The 27,035-nt window shown below is 37.6% G+C and overlaps 1 protein-coding gene and 1 long non-coding RNA gene across 2 annotated transcripts; both read left to right on the top strand.

The window, feature by feature from the left end:
* The first annotated feature begins 10,071 nt into the window (after nt 1–10,071).
* gpr37b (G protein-coupled receptor 37b) lies at nt 10,072–26,534 on the top strand. Its single transcript, XM_079623972.1, has 2 exons — nt 10,072–11,626; nt 22,886–26,534. The coding sequence occupies exons 1-2, from the start codon at nt 10,628–10,630 to the stop codon at nt 23,693–23,695; spliced, it is 1,809 nt and encodes a 602-aa protein (XP_079480098.1). The 5' UTR covers nt 10,072–10,627; the 3' UTR covers nt 23,696–26,534.
* LOC307004626 lies at nt 17,410–20,894 on the top strand. Its single transcript, XR_013799084.1, has 5 exons — nt 17,410–17,518; nt 17,810–17,925; nt 18,211–18,281; nt 18,963–19,054; nt 20,044–20,894. It is a non-coding gene; the product is annotated as an uncharacterized lncRNA (long non-coding RNA).
* Nucleotides 26,535–27,035: the final 501 nt, after the last annotated feature.

Below are 27,035 nucleotides of genomic sequence, written 5' to 3'. Positions count from 1 at the left end.
TCCGTACCATCCACCTAGTAACCATTTAGAAACCTGTAGGGATTCACAATATATCGGCCTGTCGGCCACCATATCGGTATCGGACGATATATCAGGCTGGTAAGAAAAGTTGGCCGATATATTAAAGCCGATAAATAATGCATTATTTCCTTCAGCTGAGACACACACTCACACACACACACACACACACACACACTCTCACACACACACACACACACACACACACTCACACACTCACATACACACACTCACACTCACACACACTCACACTCACATGTTCAACATGATGTTATTGAAATGCTTGAAATATGATTGAAATCACTTCAAAAAAGGAAAATACAGATCAGTGCAGCACAAATCTGTCATATTGGCTACATACAATTATTATGAGAACATTATAATTGTGTGTTTGTGGCGTGACTTATATTGGTGAAACTTTTTTATAATCAGGCTCTCAAAAATTATATACAAATTTGGAATTAGATTTATCGGCCAATAAATCGATTATCGGCTTTCAAATATAAAAAATTATCGGTTATCGGAATCGATATATCGGTACCAAAATTCATATCGGCGCAAAGAAACCTGCTAAAAAGCACCCAGGACACTTTATAAACGGCAAAGCAGTGCGTTAGAAACCGTCCACAACACTGTAGCGTCCCCATATCTCAAGCAAAGCTTTGTTAGTGGCATTCGGGGGCGAACTAACACTAAATATTTGAAAAATACCTTATTGATTCAGGACTACGGGATTGACTTTATTCCAGAAACTGAATGTTGATCAATGTTTGGTCTGTGGGTTAGATGTCGAAATCATAAGTCATAACCATGCAGAAGGTTGAAATGATCTACTCCCTGTGAAAATGCTGATATGTTTCAGTGTGAGGGAGAGTAAAGTGGCTCCAGTCATCCTCTCGGCTCCGTCTGTGTCTCATCTCGGTATCAGTGTGTGTATCATCCTTCAGCGCTGTCTGAGTCGAGCCTGCAAACCCGATGATAGCAGGATTCCTGTACGGCTGCCAACACACTCTCGCTCCCTGGCTCGGCTTCAGCCCTCAATTTGAGCCTGTAATAGAGACGATGTAAGCGAGATGCTGTTTTTTCTCTTTTTATGAGGGCTCTACAGTCAGCCAAGATGATAAGATTAGAAGTTAAAATTGCAGTCTTGTAAGAGAGTGTCAAATCTCTTCAGGAATGACACTTGAGGATTGACTAGTGAGCGCCATCATGTGGACAAGTTAAAAAATACACCTTAAGGCTGTAAAAAAAGATACTGTGACTTACCTTACTATATACTGTAAAAAAAAAATGTTGGTTTAACTTAAAAAAGCAAGTTGCCTTAATTTTTAGTTCGTTGTAATAAAAAATTTGAGTTAATACAATAAAGAAGAATGCTGTAATAAACAGAAACTCAAAATAGTATGTTATCTTCACACATTAGTTATCGAAGTTGATTTGACAAAAGATAACAAGTTGTGATAACAAATCATGAAAATATTTTTTTACAGTGTTTCAAAAGTAAACGATACATAAAAATGTTTAAAATACATTATACTGTAAAAGTGTTATTTTTTTAATTGTTTTTAAATAAAAAATATGAGCCGCCTTATTTATTGTAACTTAAATTATATTTAGCATATTTATCTATATTTAAGCACACTGTAAAAAAAAATATTTTCATGATTTGTTATCACAACTTTTTATCTTTTGTCAAATCATCGTCGATAACTAATTTTGATATGAATATTGTGAAAAGGTTTCATAATCATCAAAATGATAACAAATAAAGGCTTGAAATATCTCACCTTAATGTAATGAGTCTATATAATATATTAGTTTCACCTTTTAAGTTGAATTACTGAAATAAATGAACTTATTGCACGATTTTTTTTTGAGTTTCACTATTTCTTCATTGGAACACAAAAGTTAATGTTTTTCTTTGAAAGTGAATGGTGACCAATTTGAACTATAAAAAAAACAGTAGTTGTTCTTCTAAAGCCATACGATAGGAGGCCTGATCTTTGTTTTGGCAAAGGTTGCTTGAGGAATGGTGTGTGTGTTATAAAGGTGAGTTGGTCTTTGTTAGTGATCAGCTGGTTGATTGAAGAACAATAGCTCCTCTATTGTCATCCGGCACCGAGTTCTCGGCTGCGCTCCAAATGGCTTTTTGTAACGAGGTTCTGTGTGTCTGTGAATAAAGGGAAGTGTGTTTCTCTCTGCTTTTGTCAGTTGTCAATATGTGTGTGAGTGTGTCAAATGCGAAAGGAATTGTCCTTGAGGAAGCGGTGGAAAACAAGACAGCTGTTTGCATGTCAGAAAGCGGCGGGTTTACGATGATGAGTTAGTCTCTGACAGATAGATCCTGACGTACCTTTTCACCGGCACATATTGATTGAGATTTCCACCGAATGCATTGTGACACAAACCTCAGACGTATTGTATTTATCAAAAACTAAATTAAAAGCTTTCTTGCATCGTGTCTGGTCCAATGTGGATCAACAACATAACATGTATGATAATGATCCTCTCTGGTACTGTTTGTGGGCTTTATTTAATGTAAAAAGCACCTAATGTGAGTGTGAATATCATTTATAGCCGTACTGAATGCAACAATTATCTTAAAGAGGTGGTATAATGCCATTTTCATAAGATGTAAATTAAATATCTGATGTCCCCAGAGTGTGTGTGTGAAGTTTAAGCTCAAAATACCCCACAGATATTTTTATATAGCATGTTAAAGTTGTCACTTTTTGAGGATGAGCAAAAACGCTGTATTTGTGTTTGTTCCTTTAAATGCAAATGAGCTGCTGCTCCCGGCACAGGGGGCGGAGCTTCAACAGCTCATGTCCTATTACCTCACACACACACACACACACACAAACACTGAACATTTCAAAAACGTTTAGCCTTTTATGTTCAAACCGGATTCAGAAAGATGGAGAGACTCAAGAAGAAGTGACAACATGTAGAAGCAACAGGACATTTCTGAACGGTTAGTTGGTGAATTTATGCAGCTTATGTGGAGTTATCTTCTAGTCATTGATTAGCATATTCTGTCTTGATAATCTATAAATCGTGTTCGGGGGCGGGGTTTATGTAAATTTTAGGGTTGGTGATGTCACTAACCCGGGAGGAATGTCGTGTAGTTCTCTACCAGCCGTTTGTTGTAGTTTCTTTAAAAGCAAATATCTCCCTTTGCTCTGAACTTTGAGTGTTGTAACTTTGCAGATGTTGTTTATCCTCAAACAGCAACATTACACACTAACTACAGTTAGAAAAGTGAAATCAGATTCAAACACCCCTTTAAAAACACTGTTAACTTAAGGCCAATTTATACTTCTACGTCGGGTGCGCACAGTAGGTACGGCGTAGCATACGCATAGACGTGTACCATACGCCGTACCCTTCGCCGTACCCTGACGCGCACCTCCTCAAAAATGTAACTACACGTCGCGACGACGCGGACTGCAAGATCTGTGATTGGTCGGCTTGGTAGCATTGCGTTTCCTCCTACGCGTTTCCGGCGTGTTCTTCTGCACCGCCCGCCATTTTTAAATTCAGAAGTTCTGTAAATTCAGAAATTTCACTAAAATTGACTGTTTTTCCAACTCAATAAGCTCCAGCTCCAACATGATCCGCTCTCTTTCAGTCGCCATTGCTCTGCATAATGTACAACTACCACAAAAGTAATGGAGAGGTGTGCTATTAGATCTCTATTTAATCTGACAGACAATTATAGCCTGTTGGATTCGCAATAAAGGAAGAACTCGAGCCATTTCTAGAGATCGGAATAACAAAGACTGGCTTAGCTCATAAGCAACTACCTGGCAACCACTTAAAAACACATTATAAACTGCTTAGCAACGCCGTAGAAAACATTGCATTGTTATTTTAATTGGTGCTTAAACATTGCATTACTGTTTTGTAATAGTGTTTTGCTCTTTTTAGCAATTGAATGGCGAATAATTCACATTTATAAAACAAAAATCTCATTGGACAAATCCTGAACAAGCTCCGAGACGTATTTTCTGAGTCATCCAGAGCAATCCGAGAGCCATTACTGACCGTCCTCTCGCACTCGCCACTGCTGTCATCACACCACTTCTCTAACGGACGCGATGCTTCGGCCCTATTGTGTGGAGAATTGAATGGCTTTTACTCAGACCTCTGCTGACCCAGTATGAGTGGTCATGTGACATTTTAACCCATTAAGCGGCGCCCCCTTTTTTTTAATAGACATGAAAATGCACATTCCGAACTTACATGGTTGTAATTCAAGAATGCTTTGGAATAAAGATGTAAGATCTTGTTTTAAAGAAGACATTTGGCAGATGTTTGTAGAAGTGAAATAAATTAAGAAAGTTAAAGAGAAAAAAAGTTTTAGAAGTTTGAGTTTATGAAAATGTACAATGTTAAAAATTTAATTATTCATATTTTATATAAAATATATACATTTTTCAAAACCTGGTGGACTCTAAAAATGCAAAAAAATCAAAGCCAAAAATCTGAACAAGTTGTGTTTCAAATGTTAGGTTGATATCTCAAAAAATGAGCGTTCAGTGAGATTTAGTTTGGGCGCAGTACCACACTTCTCCACTAGTGGACATTACTGCCCATATAAGGGCGCCTCCATTTCCATGTGTTGTGTGAGAGATCTGAACCATTATTTTTACAATTTTCATGCAATTTATGAAGTAGACATCCTATTCAGAAGTAGAATTGGAAGTTTGGCAGATTTTTAAATGAATTCAACCTCTAAGAAACACAAAAATATCCTGTATGTGCATTATAGATCGCTCCCACATCACTAATGCTGAATCTATTATTATTTTTCTTTATTTGTAAAACATTTTCAGACTTTTTTTTTCTAAAAGAATTGAACGGATGCTATCTTTTGAACTCTTGGCATGAAAACAAACTGAGGTTTCTACCATTCTTTCATGATTTTTCATGTTCATCACTATTTCAAAATAAAGGTCTGAACACGCCTTATAGGAGTATGAACATATTCTTGTTGCAAATTGATAAATTACGGCTCCTCTGTAAGTTATTTTGAAAATCAATCACCGAATATGTAAACTAAAGATTGTAAGCTTTCAAATGATATGTTTGTCAAAATTAGGTTAGGTTTAGTATATATTACTATAATATTATATAATGTAATATTAATATAGTTTTAAATATGTAATGGCTGTGCTTCAATATGCCAATATAAGGGGTTTAAGATATTGTCCTGTCTTTCTCTGTGATGCTGTTATGAATGTTTCATCTTTAAATTATGTAAATGTTTCATTTCTTTTCAAATATGGAAAACAGAAGCCTAGACATTTTGCTAAACTTAAAGAGAAATAAAAGAAATAAAAAGTCAAACAGATTTGGAACGATACGAGGAAGAGTAAATGACCAAAGATCTTAATTTTAGAGGAAATGCACTCCGACTGATTGATTGATTGATTGATTGATTGATTGATTGATTGATTGATTGATTGATTGACTGACTGACTGACTGACTGACTGACTGACTGACTGACTGACTGACTGACTGACTGACTGACTGACTGACTGACTGACTGATAAATGCCGACTCTTATCTGTGATATTGTGAATCTAGCAGTGAGGTATAGCTTCTGCTTGTTCAGATATATACGAGTCATTCATCATCTCATGTGGACAGCGGGTGATTGATCACAGAAATATACACCGTCTCCGGGTGTTTCCAGCTTCATTCTCCTCAGTAACCGTTAGATTTGCATCGTATTAGACACCCTGTCTTCCATAAGTGTGTCTCTTTCGAGGGTGAGTTTGTGTTTGTCTCTCTGTCAGTTCTCACACTGCATTAATTATGTTTCTGCAGTATTGCTTTACACCGCCAGGTGGCGCTTTAGATCGCGGCAATATCTGCTCAACTCAATGACCAACCCAGTTGCTTAGTGATGCAAACAGCTGATGCTTTTTGAGCCTGTCATGTCTTCATATTTGCCTAGTTAAATCATCTCCAAACTACAAGCATATACAGTATATGAGCGTCTTGTTTTCTCATAAAGGTAATCCCAAAACAAAATTACATGACAGAAGCTTATTTCAGAAGATATATCTCGAATGTAAGTGTATTTTGGCCTTTTGTTTTCATCTTAATGTGATGAAAAATGCATGTTTAAAAGAATATGACAAATTTTGATATTTGGAGGTGGTCAATCATGTTTATATTCAAGATATTTATATATCATGTGTATATAAGATCGGCCTATGTTCTTTTGCAAGTTTTGCTTCTCATGAAACTATTTTTTTTTTTTTAAGGTTCACTCTAAAAAATGCTGGGTTGTTTTAACCCAATTTTGGGTCAAATATGGGCAAACCCATACGTTGGATCAATAATGCAATTTAAAAAGTGAACCCATTGGCTGGGTTTGTTCATATTTGACCCAAAATTGGGTTAAAACAACCCAGCATTTTTTAGAGTGTTGTTTTGTTATCGTCTTTCTGGATTGTTTAAGATTTTTAAGGTTGTACTGTAAATTTTACAATATTCTACTGTAAATATTTTACAGTAATGTTACTGTGAAATCTAAAGTAAATAACTGTAGATTTCACAGCCATTTTTTACAGGATCTCGAATGTAAGTTCGTTTTATATCTTAATGTGATGAAAAATGCATGCCTAAAAGAATATGAAAAATATTGCTATTTGGAGCTGGTCAAAAATGTTTATATTTAAGACATGCTTTATATTCTTTAGCAATGCAGTTTTGCTTCTCATGAAACTATCTTTTTTTTTTAAGGTTGTTTTGTTATCGTCTTTCTGTAAATCAGGACATATCGGCCCTAGTGATTAGGGGAAGAAAAGCTATTTAAAGAAGGCATAACAACAGAACAATGGTTTTAATGTCATTTAACTGAGTATACAAATATATCTTTGTTGATATGCATAAAAAATGCTGGGTTGTTTCAACCCATGTTTGGGTCAAAAATGTACAAACCCAACAGTTTGGTTAAAAAAAACATTTTTTAATTCAACCCAACAGCTGGGTTTGTCTATATTTGACCCAAACATGCATGCAATTTTTTTAGAGTGCATGAAACAAAAGAAACTCAATTCACTAATGAAATAATCCCGAACGTCTGGCTCATCATGTTGCTCAAATCATTCCACACGCAAGAACATTTCAGTGCTTGTCAAGTACAGTATCTGACCTTGCGTCTCACGCTGTTATTTGGCGTTTTGAACCCCATGTTTCGACTTGGCAGCGGAGTACCACTGCCAGTGCCAGCTCCAGCACTGTGTTCTGCACCGGGCCTCGCTGTTTTACTCTTCAGCTTTACTGCCAGGATCTCAATGACCAGCACGACTTAGAGGTGAAACTTTGGACCCGGCCGAAACAAAGAAACTAAAGCATGCCTGAGCTTAAATAAGCAGCGTTTCCACATGATGTTTTGCAAGGCAATGAAAGGCCGGTTTGCAAAGGTTCGCCGCTGAGCCCAAATTTCTGTCCGTCAGGAAACAAACCTGAAGCAAGTCGGCTCTTGCCCTTCCGCTCGGTTATTGTGACATTGCCACAGGCTGAGAAAACCTGTTCGACATACCAATGCACCGGAGAGCTTTCAGAGAGTAACTTGCTGTTGATGCTGTGAAGTATTTACTCACTTCAGTCGCTCACATAATGTATAAATTGCATTGCACTTGCATAACAAAGAGATCACAGCAAGCGGCGCCTGCATGTGGACTCAAGTGTTCACATCCGAGGGCCTCGATTTTCAAAAGATGGATTTGAATGTTGTTGTTTGTATTTATATTAATATATTTAACTTCTAAATCAACTTACACTTTATTTGGTGACACTTTATTTTACAGTGTCCTTATGTTACATACACTTACAATAGTAACAGTTAATCACAGTATGCATAATCACATGCAACTAACCCTCAAGCAAACCCTAACCCTATAGTAAGTACATGCACTTTATTAATATTACTCAGCACTTAAATATATAATTGCACTGTAACAATGACACCGTAAAATAAAGTGTAACCCTTTATTTTAAGGTGTCCTTGTTACAGTGTAATTATATATGTACGTACTGAGTAATATTACAGGGTTAGTTCACCCAAAAATGTAAATCACTCCATGATTTCCTCGCCCTCAAGCCTTCCTGGGTGTTTATGACTTAATATGTATATTTTTCTCACAAAAAAACGCATTGTTTTGCTTCAGAAGGCCTTTGTTAACCCCCCGAATCCGTGTGGATTACTGTTATGAAGGATGCGTGTACTTTTTTGGCCTTCAAAATCATATCCTCCATTCACTGCCATTATAAAGCTTGGAAGAGCCAGGGCGTATTTTTATTTCTATACGTCTGACAGAAGAAAGTCATATAGCTACACCTGGCTTAAGGGTGAGTAAATCATGGGGTAATTTTCATTTTTGGGGGAACTAGCCCTTTAATTAACAACATGTACTAACCATGGGGTTATAATTCGGTTTGGTTTAGGGTTAGTTGCTTGTAATTATGAATAATTTATAGTAATTACTATAGAAACTACAAGGTTCTGTTTTAGGACCAATTTTATTCTCTCTTTACATTAATGACTTACCTGAAGTATGTAAAGATGTAAATATTCAGTTATATGCAGATGATGTAGTTATTTATACCCATGCAAAGAACTTTGAAAAAGCTTCGAGTACTTTGACCTCTGCTATGACTAATGTACAGGATTGGCTTAACAGGACTGGCTTAATATTGAACACAAAAAAATCTGTGTGTATGATGTTCTCAAAACGGTTAGTAGAGATGACGCGTTCAAATGTTTTTTTAGGAGGAGAGGAATTAGAAGTTGTGAAAGAGTTTACGTACCTTGGAGTTACTTTAGATGCTACCCTTACTTTTAAAAGCCATGTAAAAAAGTTGTCTAATATTGTGAAATTTAATTTAAAAAATTTTAGGTACATTAGGTCGTTCTTGACAGTTGGTGCTGCGAGGTTGTATTTATATTCAATGATTCTTTCACATATGCAGTACTGTTTCAGTAGTTGGTCATTCACGAGTGACTCAATTCTTAAGTCAGTAGAAACACTGTATAATAAGGCGATAAAAGTGTTTGATAAAAAAAAACTTTCATTCCACCACTGTAAAATCCTAAAAAAACATAATCTATTGAGTTTTGAAAATTTTAAAAATTTGAATTACGCGTGCTTTGTTTATAAGGTCTGGCATGGGCTTGCTCCACCTCCGTTGAAGGAGTTCATTAAACAGAGGGCAGATTGTGGTATTGGAACCAGATCTGTCAGTAGAGGGGATTGGGAAGTACCAAATAGGCGAACATCTTTTGGCCAGAAAGTTTTATCGGTGATAGGAAGTAAATATTTAAATAGTTTGCCACAGTCCATAAGACAATGTTCTACTTATCACACTTTTAAAGAACATCTTAAGAAGTGGCTTTTGAAAAATCAAGTGTGTAAACATTTTTCATAGTAATTTTTTTTTTTTTTTGTGATGTATTTTAGGTATTGTGTTTTAGTAGAGTTTTGTGTATATTGAGTAGTATTTGTTATTGTGTATACCTGCCTAGGGACTACGGACGTAAATTAGCAATACTGCTATAATCCGGCTTGTTTACATTTTGTATTTTGTACAAATGTACATCAACATGCTTTGTCCCTATCAAATAAAGAATAATCAATCAATCAATGTAACCTAACCTGTAAAAAGACAGTGTAAAACTTTTGTTCGGTTTAATGTTGGCTATAATCTTTACCTTTTGTGTATATGCATGTTCAGTGCACATGTAGACAAAAAAATTCTAGTTTCGCTTATATACCAACAACATATTATATATATTGATATTTATGTTCAAGTATTTTGCATGAACTATGCACGTGTTGAATCTTAAGCCTACACTATATAACGATTATTTATTTTATGAAATATGAAAAAAAAAAATTGACGTTTCACTTTCACTATGTTACTGTGGCACAAGGTTGTAATTTAACTCGTATAAGCCCGTGTTGCACTCTAGACTGATCGGATTATGATTCTGTTGACATGCGTAATTACGCATGGTAATGAGTGTAGTGCGCACGGGCGGGGCGGGGTCGCTCCAGCTGCGGTGGTCCACGGGGCTGATGCTGATGGATCCGGCTTGACAGAACAAGGTTATCCACCAGGAGAGAGAGAGAGCCCGTCCATTTTCTTCATCAGCGTCTCACTCGCAGCAAAGCAACTCCCCGCACGCTCGCGCCACGGAGCGCGTCCCTGGGACTCCGCTTCTCCGCGCACGGCAGACTCCAGGTTGCCGCGCCCAACAGATCCCGGGATGCGACCGATTCCTGCAGCTGGCTGGGATGCAATGCGCCTCAGAAGCTGAAATAATGTCATTTGAAGGGAATAACGCCTCGCTGTCACTTCGCTAAGACGAGGAACGCGACGGGAGAGTCTCGAGGAGCAGGTTTTTTATTTGCCGCACATAACCGGAAAAGTCATTTGCATGGATCTAATTAGCGTTTCCCGATCATTCACGTGTGAACTTTTTCCTCTGACCATGTGAATCTGGGAAGAAACAAATATTGTCTTTTATATGCAATGCATCACATTAGTGTGTTTTTCTAACATCTTCAGCACACTGACTCGTTGAAGATGCAGATGCTGCTTTTGAGAACGATCTTTGTCATTGCAGGATGTCCACATGTTTTGTTGCATGGAGAAACCCGTAATGCACACACCAAAGAAGCAGGCAGTGTTACTCTTAGGAGCCTGCATGATCCGAAAGCCAGCGGCACACACCCTGCGAGGCATCGAGCCGCAGGTACACCTGCCTTTGACATCAAACACACTTCAGGAGACAACATGAACCTGTCCTCGCATCTCTGGAGTGCAGGTAACCCCGTTTACCTAAAAAACCTAAAAGATCTCATGTCGGCCACAGACAGTGGCACAACCCGACACAAGCGCTTGCGGCGACATAAAAGGAAAAAGTTGAATGGTGAGATGCCTGCTACCATGGGAACAGCAGATGGACACAATAACTCTAAGCCATATTCAATGAGCAAGAGAGGGGACCGCGAGAGAAACCACAGACGGAAGCGAGGCACAAAGGAACACCACAAGAAAACGTTTAAAAGGGGCCCGAATAAAAGCACTGCCTCACTGACACCCGTGGAAAGTTATTATAGCGCCCTGACGTCCTCTTTAACCCTGTGGGAACCGATGCCCAAGCCTCAAGCCCTCACCTCCACAGATTTCCCATTAGATCTCACCAGATACACCGAATCCCACACCAAACAGATCGACGACCCATGGGACGCCACGCCGATGACCCCTCCGTACGCCGAGGACGAGGAGAGCGAGTTCTTCCCCAATCCGTTCTACCCCGTCACCAGCGAGACGTATGGGGCGTACGCCATCACTATCGTTTCGCTGCTTATTTTTGCGGTGGGAGTAACGGGGAATGTAGCAATAATGTGTGTCGTGTGCCATAACTACTACATGAGGAGCATCTCCAACGCTCTTCTGGCGAACCTGGCCATCTGGGACTTCGCACTGCTCTTGTCTTGCCTGCCTCTCGTGGTGTTTCACCAGCTCACCAAGACCTGGCTGTTGGGCCAGTTCACCTGTAAAGTCATACCATATATTGAGGTAATGCATTGTGTTCATTCATATTTTGTGTGCATAATGTTGCAAAGGCATTGCACATACATAGAGTAAACATTTACATTTTCACACTTTCCACACAAACTTTGTCATTTCATTTGCTGTCATGTTGTTCCAAACTCTTGTGGGACACAGGAGGAGATATACAAAAATAGACAGTTTGAATTGCATATAAAATTTCCATCCGTTTGGATGATAAACAAACTTAATGTGATGCATATTTCTCAGGCATGCACAAATGAAACCGGTCTGCCCTCGAAAAACCATGCTGTAATTTATCAGCACATATTTGCATCGATTTGATTTGATTTGAATCGTATTTTCAAGATGCACTCATTCAAATGACTTGATCAGCATACATCTGTTCACATTTACTCAGTTGTCGGTCATGCACACGAGTGTGTTAGGTTTGCTCTTTTTGTTTTGCACAGAAGGGTGAGGTATTGAAATTGTGGCACTGTGGGTAATCCTGTCTCGTGTGGAGAGACGTCATGTAAAGGAGCATCCACCCTGGCCTCGGGACACCTGCACTGACCTGTCACACACACACACACACACACACTGTACAGAACCTGAAATCTGCAGGCGCTCATCTGCTCACCACACCCAGTTTCTGCACAGCTCGCTGATCCACAGACAAACCTCACGCTTCTTTACTGTCAAATCATTGTGGAGCCAAAAGTCACAGCCTCTCAAAAAATATCCAGATCATATTTCACACCAAAATCAAAATAGAAATTGCATACACAGTGTAAAATGAATGAAGCCTATATCATTGCAACATTATTTTCCTGAATATTATAAAATATTTAATTTCTCCAAATCGGGGTTGCAGATATACAGTATATTTTTTCATCTAAATAACTTTTCCTATGAAAGGTTCCAGGTATTTTTTTATTTTATTTTATTCAAATCTGAATTTATGTGTCAAGGTATTTTTTATTCCCATTGTTAATTGGTTTTCATTTTATATATATATATATATACACACACACACAGTAATTTACACACAAATACAATTATTTTACATTAAAATTAGCATTAATTTTATGTTGTTGTTGTTGTTGTTGTTGTTTTGTTTTTTTTTACTTTATGATCATCAGATTTAAGAAGTAAAAAACAATGCAGTTAAATGCAACCCCAAAACATTAATGTTCCTCAAAACAGGCCTGATTTTCTTTAACCAATATATAACTTATTTATTTAGAATTTAGGTGTGAAATATGAATGTTTTTGATGCTTTCTTGTGATCGGACGACTCGTGAACGAAACAAACAAAATCGTAATGCTCAATATTGCATCATTGGAGGCATCAGTTTACATGACAACGATGTGCTAAAAATTTAAACGTTTTTCAGTTGCATTTTACGCGTCGCAAAAAAGACAAAAAATGTTGATGGCGGTCAGCAGTGCCACTCTGGAAAGAAACATGCGCATGACGTCACTGTTCTTGTAGTTTACACAGAGACGATAACAGTATTGTATACAAAAACTTGCACGTAAAAACTGTTTGGGTTTTTCAACATGAATATTTTGCTGGCCGGACGTGCTTCATTCAAGCAGATTGGAGCTGTGCTTGTATACACAGATAATCTCTGCTGAGGGGCGATCCAAGATGGCCACCGACTTGCCTTGAAGACACTTGAGATTCACTCATCCGTTTGCTTTAGAGAGTGAGACTGTGTGAGTTGCTATTGTGAACGTGAAGGCGGTGAGGGGGATGTTGAGACGTTCGTGTGTGTTTTGGAGAGAGAGCGGTGCGAATGCGGTGTCCTGGTGGCACACACACTGCGTTCCTGCTGTGATTAGGGACAGGCAGCGAGGGCCTGTAGGCTCGGCCTGACAATGGTGAAGATGAATGAAAACAAGCGCGTGTGCGTGCATGTGCGTGTGTGTGTGTGTGTGTGTGTGTGCAGCGCAGCTACTGTATGAATGAGTTCAGGCTAAGTGGTGAGTAAAGTCAGTCTTAAGGGCAGATTGTGAGCGAGTGCTCCTCTGGGAGAAAACGCCTCCGGCTACATCACTCAGACCAATGTATCACACACACACACACACACACGCATGCATGCAAGCTTAAAGGTGCAGTCTGTAAGAATAAAAACTAGTGGTCGAAATAGGTACTGCAGTTCAAATTCAAAAATCTGGGAGATCATTGTTTCCCCGCCTCCTCAGACTCGACGCTCACACGGGTTGCCAGATTGAGAAACACAACGGGAACGAGCGCAGTTGTCAATAAATACCGAGGTGTCTTACACACTTGTAAGTTGAAGAGTTGATTCATACGCGTTTTATTATTCTTTCGTATTTTTAGATGGATACCGAGACTTTTTAGGTTGGGTAGAATCTGCAATCTCTGACCCAGTTTGTTTGCTGGCTGAATGCTGGATATATATAATATCCAAGATAATAAGATAATATTATATACTACTATAGAGGCATATTTAGGCCACGTCCACACCGGGGGGGAACAATCCAACCGTCTCCATTGACTTTGCATTGCACCTATCATTTGAAACACAACTTGTTCAGATTTTTTGCCTTTTTAGAGTCCACCAGGTTTTGAAAAACCTTTTCTGTTTAACTGTCTTAATTTATTTCACTTTTACAAAAATCTGCCAAGTGTCTTCTTAAAAACAGGACCAATCTTACATTTATATTCCAAAGCATTCTTGAATTACAACCATTTAAGTTTGAAATGTGCATTTTCATGTCTATTAAAAAAAAGGGGGCGCTTGATAAGGGGAAACCAACATGGTGTGTGATACAACATGGCTGTTGTCTCCGGAGTGTTTCGCGGAGGTCAGTGCGTTCAGTGGAGCTTGTCTGATCACTGGGCTTGTTTTATCAGAGGTCTGACATTTCTTCCTAAGAAAGGTCGAGGGAAAGCGTGTCGTGCAGTGTTTTAACTTGACTTGTGTTTTGACTGGCCTTTAGCTTTTTGGAGATCGCATCAGTCACAACATCTGCAGGAAGGCCTCGTCTCATTTGAGCAAACACGCTGTCGAGACGCATCTCTCCAGCAAACACTCTAGCAACTGCATAAGCCTTGCATGATGATGAAGATGATGATGATGAAGAGTTTTAGACAAGCAAACACCACTTACATTTTCTCCAGGTTTCATTTTGGAGATATTTTATTGTTTTATTATTTTATATTATTCTATTTCTCAAAACCGCTTTTCTTATGAAGTGTTTCAGGTATTTTATTTTATTCATATATTTATTTATTTATTAATTTAAAAACATTTCTCTCCAAATCGCTTTTCCTTTGAAGGCTTGCAGATTCTTTTTATTTATTTTTATGTCATGTTATTATTTATTTTATTTTTAATTTTTTATCCAAATCACTTTTCCTTTGAAGGGTTACTTACGGATATTTTATTTAATTTTTGTATCCATCTGTTTATTCTCCAAACCTCTTGTCCAATATAAGGTTGTAGGTAATTTTATTTAATTTCAGTTTATTTTATTGTTTGGCTTGTTTACTGGTTTTTGTTGGCTTTCAATTTTATTAGTAACCCACCATGTGTTTGTGTTTTTGATCCAGGCTGTTGACTCCCATTCTAATGGCCTGAATATATGTAGCTGAATATATCATATATAACACTATTACTGTAATAGCTTTTGTTTCTAGCTCGCTCATGCTTCAATGCCGTCTCATTTGTCAATATGTAGGAATTATTGCCCTCGCTGCTGGCAGTGGCCCAGAAATGGCCTCCAGTCTGAAAGTAGCCGTTAAACCAGATTAATAACCAGCACCTCCATCCTTCTAGAAAGCCTCTTAATCAGAGAATTAATGATGCGTTAGTAAAGCCCATCTCAGCAACACCATCATCTCCTGCTGCTAGAAGATGCCTGCGAATGTCAGGGTCGAGATCTGGACTGTGGTGTGTGTGTGTGTGTGTGTGTGTGATTTACTTCAGTTCAAGTCACATGTGTGAAAAAAATCATGATGAAATGAATCAAACGTATGAATCAGAGCCATTGCATTGCACTTTTTAATTCCCTTGCATGTTGTGCGACATAAGAAGAGTTTGATCCATAGGAAGCTTTATGGGCAGATGAAACATGCAGTTTGAACAATAAAATAAAATTAGCTACAACCCTACATAGGACAAGCGGTTTGGAGAATAAACAGAAGTATAAAATAAAATAATAAATTAAATAGGCATATAATAAAATATCATCAAATCTTCATAGGAAAAGTGATTTGGAGAAATAGAATTAAATAATAAAATAGAATATCTGCAACCCTTCGAAGGAAAAGCGGTTTGGAGAAAATTAAATGCATACAAAAATTCATGAATTGAACTAAATAAAATATCTACAACCCTTCATAGGAAAAGTGATTTCAGTCTAAAAAATGCTGGGTTGTTTCAACCCAATTTTGGGTCAAATATGGACAAACCCAGCCATTGGGTTGCATTTTTAAATTACATTTTTAACCCAACTTTTGGGTTTGTCCATATTTGACCCAAAATTGGGTTGAAACAACCCAGCATTTTTTAGAAATTAATTCATAAAAAATGATAAAATCAAAATATGTACAACCCCTCATAGGAAAAGTGATTTGGAGAAAAAAAAAATGAAAAAAAAAATGCAATAAATAAAAAAATCTGCAACCCTCCAAAGGAAATTGAGTTTTTTGTTTCTTTCATCCGGGAAGCAGCACTTTCTGGCCTTCTCTTGAGCTGAGCATCTAGTGTTGCAGGATGGATGTGTTTCACACCTATGGAAGTAATGCAGCACCATTACAGCATCTTAATGGACACAATAGTGCATAATGGATTCTGAACACTGTGCTTTTTGTCAAAATGATGACGCGTCTAACCAATGTGCTTTTGGAGATGAATAAGGCGGGCTGGTTTTCATCGCGAGCGCGTTCCGCTAATTGTCTCCTCCTTGATGCTGATGTGCCTGATTGCTCTGTAATTATGATAATGAAGACAAACACTTAGTTGCCTCTTTCATTTGGGTTTGTATGATCCGCTGGGAGGCAGCTGCGAGAACGTGGCCAAGAATCTCTCCAGGCGTCGCCTATTCATTGCTGTTGTTTCTTTTGTGTCGTCTCTGTAAATACTCGTTCAAATCACCCAATTTATTGTGGCAATATTCAGGGCGAATGTCCCGGTTGACAGTGGGAAGTGCGCGTTCAGAGGGTTTTAGGGCCGTTCTCTGTGCCGTGTGAATGAATTGCCGGGCCACGGGAGGTTGGCTTGTCTGTCACGATAACACACTCAAAAAAATGATTCTTTGATGTTGTTCACTTTGTTTAAACCATTCATTTCGATTTAACACCATTGTATCAGGTTTAATGTTCAAACACTATTGCATCATGTTAAACTGACTTGTAACGGTTACTCTTTGGCTTAACTTGATGTTTTCATTTTAATAGAACAAGTTCCAATCAAGTAACTCAGAAATTAATTTAATCTGATAGTTTACGTCTATGCCTGACCACAATATATATATATAGCCTATATATATATTTTTTTTTACTTACTCCATGATTTCTAATTTCTTTTAAATAATTGTCTCTGAGAAATTACGTTTGTATAGCATAAGGGCTCATTTTATTATGCCGTTTTCTTTTATAACTAAACTAAAAGCTAATCAAATAAAAACATAAACAATAGTAAATACATAAATCTAATTTAAATCATAAAGCCACATAAATCATTAAGACTTAACTACTTTTACTCATGGCAAAATATTATCCAGGAGTGTTTCACAAGAAGCAAAAAAAAAACGCGCGCATTTTCTCTCAGGCAGTCGTTTGTTTGCCCAGGGCCCCAGGCGCCCATCCCCCACACTGGCTGCGCGCTCACATCACTCACGGGTCACAGCAGGACTGCTAACGGTCAAGAAAAATAACAGGTGAGCATTTCGAACTTCTTTATCCCCATTTAAAGCACATTTGAACGTTTTGTGTCTTATTGTCGTACTTCTTTATCTGAAGGTTAACCATCCCAGTAGCTAATGTACGTAGCAGCTAATGTTAGCTAGCAAAGAAACGGAACCAACGCGCGCGCGCCATTAAGTTAACTTACGTTAACGTTACATCAAAGACAGTTATTAGCGGCATGTGTTACGTTAAATATGCAGTGTTTTACACCACCACAGTTTGTCAGTGGGAAATTAATAAATATTGTGTTTGATTTCTCACAGTTGGACAAACATTTTTTATTTTATTTTAAAACGGAGACGGCTGACGGACGGACCATCTTCTAACGTTAACGTTAACGTTACATCTCTAACCGTCATTCACACCACATAAACAACAGGTAACGTTAACGCAAACCCATCCATTCATACATTACAATGTTAAAACTTTTTGTTAATCGTTTTATGATCTGTTTCGTCAATTTTATCTAGCATATCCATGTAATGCTTATTACTAAAGCAGCCGAAGTCTCGGTGAACAAGTGGCTCGAGGACCGATTATGATGGCTGTTTTGCTAACATTAGTTAACATTTTAGACTGTTATTTGCTTCTCACGTTTTCTAATTTGAAACCCAAACCCACACTAACAATGTTGTTTTCATGCTTTGTAAATAAATATTTTCAGAGTAAAGGCAGTGAGGGATGGTGTGATATCAATGTCAACAAGATGATGCAATACTATGAGCCTAAAACGAAGTAAGTAAAGTTAGAATTCACATAATAATAAAAAAAAACTGATTGTTTTTAGTGTTGTATGAGATGTAAATGGTCACATATTATGACCAGTTATTTAAATACATTGTTTGTTACGTTACATTGTTCAGTTTCAGAGATGTCTTGCAGCACAAGTGGCAAAAAAAAACCTTCTGAAGAAATGCAATATTTTTAGAATTAAATTTAAATCTTTGATCAACTCATACACAGGCCAAACGAAAAATTACGCAAACCTCAACTAACATCAAACCATTTTGTTTCTTGCACCACATGAATAACATCATGACATCCAAGGACTAATGATGTTTTATGTAATGAAGTGTGCCACCATTTTTTATTTAGAACCTATTGGCTAAGTTCAATTTCAACTTAAATTTCAGTCTGTCTATGATTCAGAGTAACTTTGTATTACTTCAGAAGAATACCAGTGAAGTCTTGAATATTCTAGCTATAGTATACTTTCTTAAAATGGATAAAAATATATAATTTGTGTTATATTTCCACTTATCCTGAAGTTTGCCTTGGATTTTGTATAAAGGTGTCAGGTAATTGCTAATACTAGGTTTGCAGTCGTTGAAAGTTGTCTTATGAATCATAAAAATAAACTCAATAAATGTTGCTTAATTGTGTTACATTATCATTGTTTTGTGTTTTGCCTTCAAGTGCAAAAATGGCATTGATGTCATTAGAACTACGATCCTGACATGTCTACTATCTCAAAGGAAGAGTCAGCTGATGATTTCAAGACACACAAGGTAGGAAACATGTCAGGACTACATTATTTACTTAGGAATACTTTATCCTTTTAGCTGACATTAGCATACATGCATGACTTGGATAGTGCACCTAAAAATAAAATGAAAATGGTCATGATTTACTCACCCTCATGTTCCAAAACCATAATTTTGTTAATCTTAAGAAAAATAAATAAATAATATATTTCATCATTTTTGTCATATTTTATCCATTGAAAGTCTAGGAAATCTTTATTTTTAAGCTTCAGAAAGTAAGTTAATTTAGTCTTTTATTCACATAATATACATTCAACAATACACACATGTAATGCAAATATTTTAAAGGGAAGCTCAATCGTGCTTGCTTGACACAAACCTCAGTTTGTGCTATCTCAAGCTTCTCAATTAAATGTATTAATCAAGCCTGTGTCTTGTTGGAAGGCTTGTATAAAACTGCTTTATTCGTATGGATTAGCTATGTCTTTATGTACTTGAAGCTAAACTGATTGTCTAGACTTTTGATGGATGGTCCCATGGATATATATATATATATATATATATATATATATATATATATATATATATATATATAAAACAAGATTCTTGTGTTTGGTATGATGTGATAGTGAGTAAATGATGACAGAATTTTCATTTTGGGGTGAACTATCCTTTTTAAGTACCACTTTACTTTCTACTTTGTAATAAAGAAACGACTGATGCCAAATTACATTTTATTTTTTATTTTTTAAGCTCTAGAACATACAACCGATAAACCCCTGACATTTTTTCCCAATAAAATCCTTCTGACAAACATCTCTGGAAGACGTGTTGTGAAAACTACTACAGGGTTTTAAATGGGCACAAACCCTACTGAATAAACACTACTCTGATCCTTCACGCCTTTATTTTAATTTATGAAAATTTAAATGTCTGCCCTCAAAAGGGTTGTTTTTATGATATGTGGTGACATACACTAACACTTTACTTTTTTTTTTTTTTTATGCATTTAGAAAAAGGAGTTTGACCAGGTGCAGCAGTGTCGCCATCGGTGAGGAGGAACGTTGTCTTTAAACTCACTGGATGTTTTGATTGAAGATGAGGTGGTGATGTCTACCAAGTCTTGGTCAGTGCACTGCTGCTGTTTTTTGCACTTATTTATGCCCATATTTAGAGTACACTAACTTCTCAGTTTATTCATAAAGTGCTGTTGAATCTATAGGAAACATTTTACTTAAAGGGATAGTTCACTTTGAAATTAAATGTTGGTATGTTTTATCTTACCTGAAGTGCATCCAAGATGTAGGTGTCTGTCTCTGCAGTAGTTTCAATTTTGATATTTTTAGGTCAAACCGTTCTTGTCTGTCAGTCATATAATGCAGGTATATATGTACTGTATCCAAAAGCATGCAGAGAAAAGTCCAAAATAAAAAATTCCCCATCGTAATTGCACATTGATGGCCTAAGCTCGCGCGAACTTATCCGGGAGTGTTGAGTTTTCACTTATTCCCAATTTGTAAGCCTTCTATCTTGACACACTACTCGCTTCATTGTTCAGGTCAATCAAAGGCATGCGTTGAGCCGTACAGCCAATCACACGCGTTTCTGCTGAGTTTAAAAATGCAACGTCCAATCGAAGGCGGTTAGATTAGTTTCTGGGGAAGAAATCCGGTGTAAACAGATCACTTGGACGTCGTTGTGTAAAAGAGATAAAAACTATTTAAATACTGTTCGTTTTATCACACAAACCGCTTGTTTAGTGTCTTAGGCCATCAATGTGCACTTACGATGGGGAATTTAAGTGGGACTTTTCTCTGCATGCTTTTGGAGACAGTGCCTATATACCTGCATCATATGACTGACAGACAAGAACAGTTTGACCTAAAAATATCAAAATTGAAACTACTGCAGAGACAGACACCTACATCTTGGATGCACTTCAGGTAAGATAAAACATACCAACATTTAATTTCAAAGTGAACTATCCCTTTAAATTTTTTAAAAACTTCTGTTTCAGTTATTTTATTATTATAATATTATTTTATATTTACACATTTTGACCATTTTAAAATGGAAATTTTAAACAAGCATATTTTCTTGTTTGTGCAGTTTTCACTTATTTGGTGAAAAAGTCTGATAAGATTGTTTTAATGTTATTTTAATTATTTTTACTATAAAGCCCGCTGATTTTGTTTTATGCCTGAGAATGTTTTGTAAAGTAAATGTTGTATTTCAATAAATACTTAAGAATATCCTCCTGGTCTGTCGTAATTGCTTTGTGCAGTGTTCTTTGATAAAAAAATAAAATAATTCTATTATGTTGGTATTTTAAATGACTTTCTTATATGTAGGTGTTTATGGGTGAGTTACCATTGTGGTAAAGTGTCCAGCATGTGCTTCGGTGGAGGACCTAAGAATTTAAAAGCACTTTAAAAGCAACTCCAATGGGTTTGCTAGTGATGCAATCAGTACCATCTTTAGACTGCCACCATTGTATTAAAAGAAAAGCTATATTTAGGTTGATGGTATGTTATTTTAACACTGTCTATTAAATAGACACAAATAAATAACTTTGGCTGAACATGATTCAAGCATGGACAGTGGTTCCACATGATGGAACCATGTTATCTCAACCCAAATACTTCATGTTGGATGAACTTAAGCGAAGTGAGTAAACTCAATTAAAATTAGACTCGTCCAAATAATTTGATTTAATCATGTCCAAATAACCTGATTCAGTCGTGCTCAAATAACTTGATTTAATCATGTTCAAATAACTTGATTCAGTCTTGTCCAAAAAAACCTGATTCAGTCGTGTTCAAATAACTTGAAGCAATCACGTGGAACCACTGTCCATGATTAAATCATGTTCAACCAAAGAGTCATTTTTTTGAGTGCACGGCAAATGAAGTCTGGAAATGTGAGAGCTGTTAGTTTCTCATCCTGCAATCCAGCTGTTATGTGCCGAACGGTTAATACGGAGAGTGTTTCCAGCTGTTCAGAGAGTTGCCAGACGAGATTCAGACTTCCTCATCAAGCGCGTGTTTACGCCACTGGCCTTACCTGTGTAGGATCACACACACCGCGCTGTCGTGAATCGTGATAACAACATTTTAACAGTCGATACACCTGTGAAATTTCATGGTTGTCGATGGCTTTGCAGAAAAGCAAAAACAAATTCACACATTCCTTTAAAAAAAAAGATCAATTAATCCCATTTTATCGCATATTAATTCAATTTAAACAATGTTAATAGTAATAATAAATCCATTTAACTTAAATGCAACAATAAACAATTAAATTTAATTAAAATGTATTTAATTTAAAAAACTTAATTTTTCTGAATTTTTATTTAATTGTTTGTTTAAATACATATATTTTTTAAAATTAAGTATTAGGCCTAGTAATATTTAATTATGTGCATATATAGAAAAACATAAACAAATGTTTTCCATTTATGTAAAGTTTAAATAAACAAACGTAACTTAAATAAATTGTTAAAGAAACTGTGTATATATAAACGAGTTAAATTAAATAAAAAATAAAAAACTTTTTAATTCATTAAAATGTATTAAATATATTAAAGGGATAGTTCTCCCAAAAAATGAAAATTCTGTCATAATTTATTTACCCTCAAGTTGTTCTAAACCTGTATGAGTTTCTTTCTTCAGTTGAACACATATCTTCACAAAAGAAGATATTTCGAAGAATGATGGTGTTACGTAATCATGTATCAATGGTGCCCCACAACTGTTTGATTTATTAATCCAACTCTTACTTTTTAATGAATTAATTGATATATTATCAACCCGCCCATTTAATGAGCAAACTGTGTTTGTGTTCTTGTATTCCCAGGTGGCGTCTCTCGGCGTGACCACCTTCACGCTCTGCGCTCTCTGCATCGACCGCTTCCGCGCCGCAACCAACGTCCAGATGTACTACGAGATGATCGAGAACTGCACCTCCACCGCCGCCAAACTAGCCGTCATCTGGATCGGCGCGTTACTCCTCGCCCTCCCCGAGCTCCTGATCCGCCAGCTAGTGTCGGAAAACGGCGACGGCACGTTAGCATCACAGCGTTGCCTGATCCGTATCTCGACTTCCCTCCCTGATACGCTATACGTGCTCGGCTTGACGTACGAAGGCGCGCGTTTGTGGTGGTGTTTCGGCTGCTACTTCTGCCTGCCGACGCTCTTCACCATCGGGAGTTCGGTTGCGACGGCCCGACGGATCCGACGCGCCGAGCGCGGCTGCGCAAGAGGCAACAAGAAGCAAATCCGATTGGAAAGCCAAATGAACTGCACCGTCGTGGCGCTAGCCATCGTGTACGGGGCGTGTGTGGTGCCGGAGAACGTGTGCAACATGGTTTCGGCGTACATGGCGGCCGGCGTCCCGCAGAGCACCATGGCTCTGTTGCACTTGCTCAGTCAGTTGTTGCTGTTCTTACGGGCCGCGGTGACGCCGGTTCTGTTGCTCTGCTTGTGCCGACCCTTCGGACGGGCTTTCCTCGAGTGTTGCTGCTTCTGCTGTGGGATCTCGACACACTCCTCGGCCACCGCGAGCGACGACAACGAGCACGAGTGCACGACTGAACTGGAGCTGTCGCCGTTCAGCACGATCCGCCGAGAGATGTCCAACTACACCGCGACTGGATCCCACTGTTGAGTCCAACACCCTGGTCAACACAAGCAGGGGCGCCGCTAGCCCTTTTAGCCCCTATGAAAGAATATAATAATAATAAAAATTAGGGCTGCCCGATTAATCGCAATTATAATTAAATCGCGCTAAACCGATTTGGCTTATCGTGATTTTGAAATCAGAAGGCTGTGATTATTTGTAATGTGCAGCTTGTCAGAGACGCACGGCTCTGTAAACACTGCTCACTCTGAAAGCTCTGAGTTTGAGTCGCTTATTACGTGCATTTGAAAAAGCAACACACATCTTTACAAACATGAGAAGCATTTATGAACCTCTTGTCCAACAATAGACAACATTTAATAACATGCTAACTCACTTCATAACGACAGTTGAGCTCCTCCTTCTGTGAGATGATGTGCTTCTTACACAGAATAAGGCAGTCGTGTGTTTATTAGTTTAATCAATCAGAGCGTTTCAATCTTCTGATTATTCAGATACAGCGATAGGGATTTCCTGGAATGATGTGTGTGTGTGTGTGTGTGTGTGTGTGTGTGTGTGTGTGTGTGTGTGTGTGTATGTCACCCTCTGGCTTTTACTACTGAGCATTTACTACCGATAACAGTCGCGTTGCACTGACAAGCTGCGCATAAAATAATCGCAGCCTTTGCCAAATCGCGTGCGGTTTAATTTCGATTAATCGTGCAGCCCTAATAATAATAATTTGTTAACATTTGTATAGCACTTTTTCTGGGACTCAAATCGCTTTACTCCTCAAACACCACCAATGTGACGCACCACCTGGATGATGCAACGGCGGCCATTTTGAACGTCCACCACACACCAGCTTACTGACAGAGTGATGAAGCCAATCACACTCTTAAAAATCCTGGGTTGTTTTAACCCAAATTTGGGTCAAATATGAACAAACCCAACAGTTGGGTTAAAAATGAAATTTAAAAATTTAACCCAACGACTGGGTTTGTCCATATTTGACCCAAATTTGGGTTAAAACAACCCTGCATTTTTTTAGAGAGTGTATATATGGGGATGATTAGGAGGCCATGATGGATGGGGGCCAATGGCCAAATTTGGCAAGGATGTCGGGTTACACCCTGCTATTTTTTCCGAAGAACATCATGGGATTTTTAATGACCACAGATGGTCAGGACCTCGGTTTAACGTCTCATCTGAAGGCCGTTCCTCTTTGACAGTACAGTGACCCCATCACTATACAGGGGTGTTATAATGAGCGCCCCCTGCTGGCCTCACTAACACCTCTTCCAGCAACGCTGCTTAGCTTCAGTGGGCAACCAGTTTTGGGCTACTGGGTGATATGGCTTCTGGACAAGATGAGGTTACCGCACCCATTCCATTAATAACATCGATCTCTTTGGGGCTCGAAAAGTGTGTAAGCCCTTATAATCATCCTAACTTCCCCCCCTTAGCGGCGCCCCTGACCACAAGCACATGCTTTTGTCTCACCCGTGTAAATACTGTGACCACGACCACGTTGCTCTTTTAAAGAAAGTCATGTAGACTGAAAGTTATGTAATTACTTCTTCTTTTTTTTTCTTTTTTTTATATTATTGTCCTTAATATATATATATATATAAATATATATACACTGAACTAGTGACTGCTTTAATTTTGCAGTTTGTTTGCACTGCCAACCACTTTAGCTTTCTCTCTCTGCTCTGTTTTCCACACGTACACCGTGTCTACACTGGAAGCCGTCGACATTGAGTTGCACTAAAAGCGTCCATCTCTAACCACTAACTAGACCGACCAATCACATGCACGCTTGAGGCTAGACGCAAAGTGACGTTATTTTTAACAAAAATCCATCTTTTTATCATTTTAATATGTATTATTTAATTTTTAAAACATAAAAATTAATTTCAATTAGTTTTTTTTGTTTTTTTATTAGTTTTTTTTTTATTTAAAAAATCATTTTTATTGACTTTACCTAGGTTTTCATGTTACTTCCAAATGTTATTTAAATTTGTAACGAATTAAGAAAACTTATAGCAAAAAAAAAGGACACATTTGATATTGTTAATAAGATATTTATAAGTGGAAAATACATGGTTTCCACAACTTTCGACAAGTGAATTACAATTATTTTACACTAATTTATAATTGTATCAATTTGAACAAAAATGCTACTTTTATTTTTGCCAACTTTTATTATTTTTAGTTTTAATTACTTTTTTTATATATTTTCATAAAAAATCCATTAGTAAAAACAAATAGGTTATTTGTATTTCACATAACTGCCAAAAGTTATTTAAATATGTGATGAAATAATGAAATTCATAGCAAAAAACAAAACATTTTCAGAGTTTTGACAAACGCAATTATTTTACAGTAATTTTTTTTAAACAATTTAGAGTTGTGCATCACTACAAATAATTAGATTCACTGTTGGATTTGCCATGACTTTTTAAGATTTGGCCTGAAAAATCTCAGATCTTTATAGATTTTTCCATGAAAATAACGAACCGCTCGGCTAAAGTTCAGATAGTTCGCTGATCTGGCGTGTCGAGCGCGTCCGGTGTCCTCACGGTGTTCCTGTCGCACGGTGAGTTTCTGCATTTATTGAAAGTAACATTTCTCTAATGTTTGTAAATGGCTGTGTGTTGCGTGCCGTGACCTTTCTCTTGATAAAGGTGATTCTTGTGAATCGTTCTTGAAGTCTGTATAGAGCAGATGTGTGTGTAACGATCTGTATGTGTCTTACACCTGTGAACACCCACACCATGCTCGTTCTAGTTAACGGTTTCTAAACGTTTTTATATAACCAAAACAAAATGTCTCTTTAATAAACGGGAAACGTTTGCTTGAAGAATGGCAAACCGATCAATTAAAATGCCAGTGTGGTCGCGTGCATTTCTTTATAGCCTGTGCTCACTCTGAACTGGCTTTTGTGTTTCCAGGAAGATAACTCTGAATACAAACCGTGTTTTGCTTGACTAAAGTCTCCAACATGTTTCTCTAAGCAGTCACACTCGTTTTCCCCGTGCATTATTCAAGGCCAGCCGCACACATCCGTCCCCTCGTGTGTCTGAGGAATTGTTTATCCACATAAAAGCATTAGCTGTCAGGCTGCACATTGAACAGGCCCAGATGAGATCTTACTCGGAGCTGGTCTTTTGTATTTCAAAAGCATTTGAGGTGTCAGATACTGCTATTTTTGGGACGTTTTGTGGGTAGATACAGATAGTGACAGACAGGAACGATTTACATATGAAAATATCTCTCTAGAAATGCCAAGCTTTGATTTTTTGTGTGTGAAAATGTTCACCTCCTCATGTTATATCTCAATCGTGCCTGTTTCTGGGAAGCTTTGAACATTTGCACGTCTTGC

This window comes from Phoxinus phoxinus (genome assembly GCF_949152265.1).
Source record: "Phoxinus phoxinus genome assembly, chromosome: 9".
NCBI classification, from domain to species: domain Eukaryota; kingdom Metazoa; phylum Chordata; class Actinopteri; order Cypriniformes; family Leuciscidae; genus Phoxinus; species Phoxinus phoxinus.
This window is presented reverse-complemented; position numbering and strand designations above follow the sequence as displayed.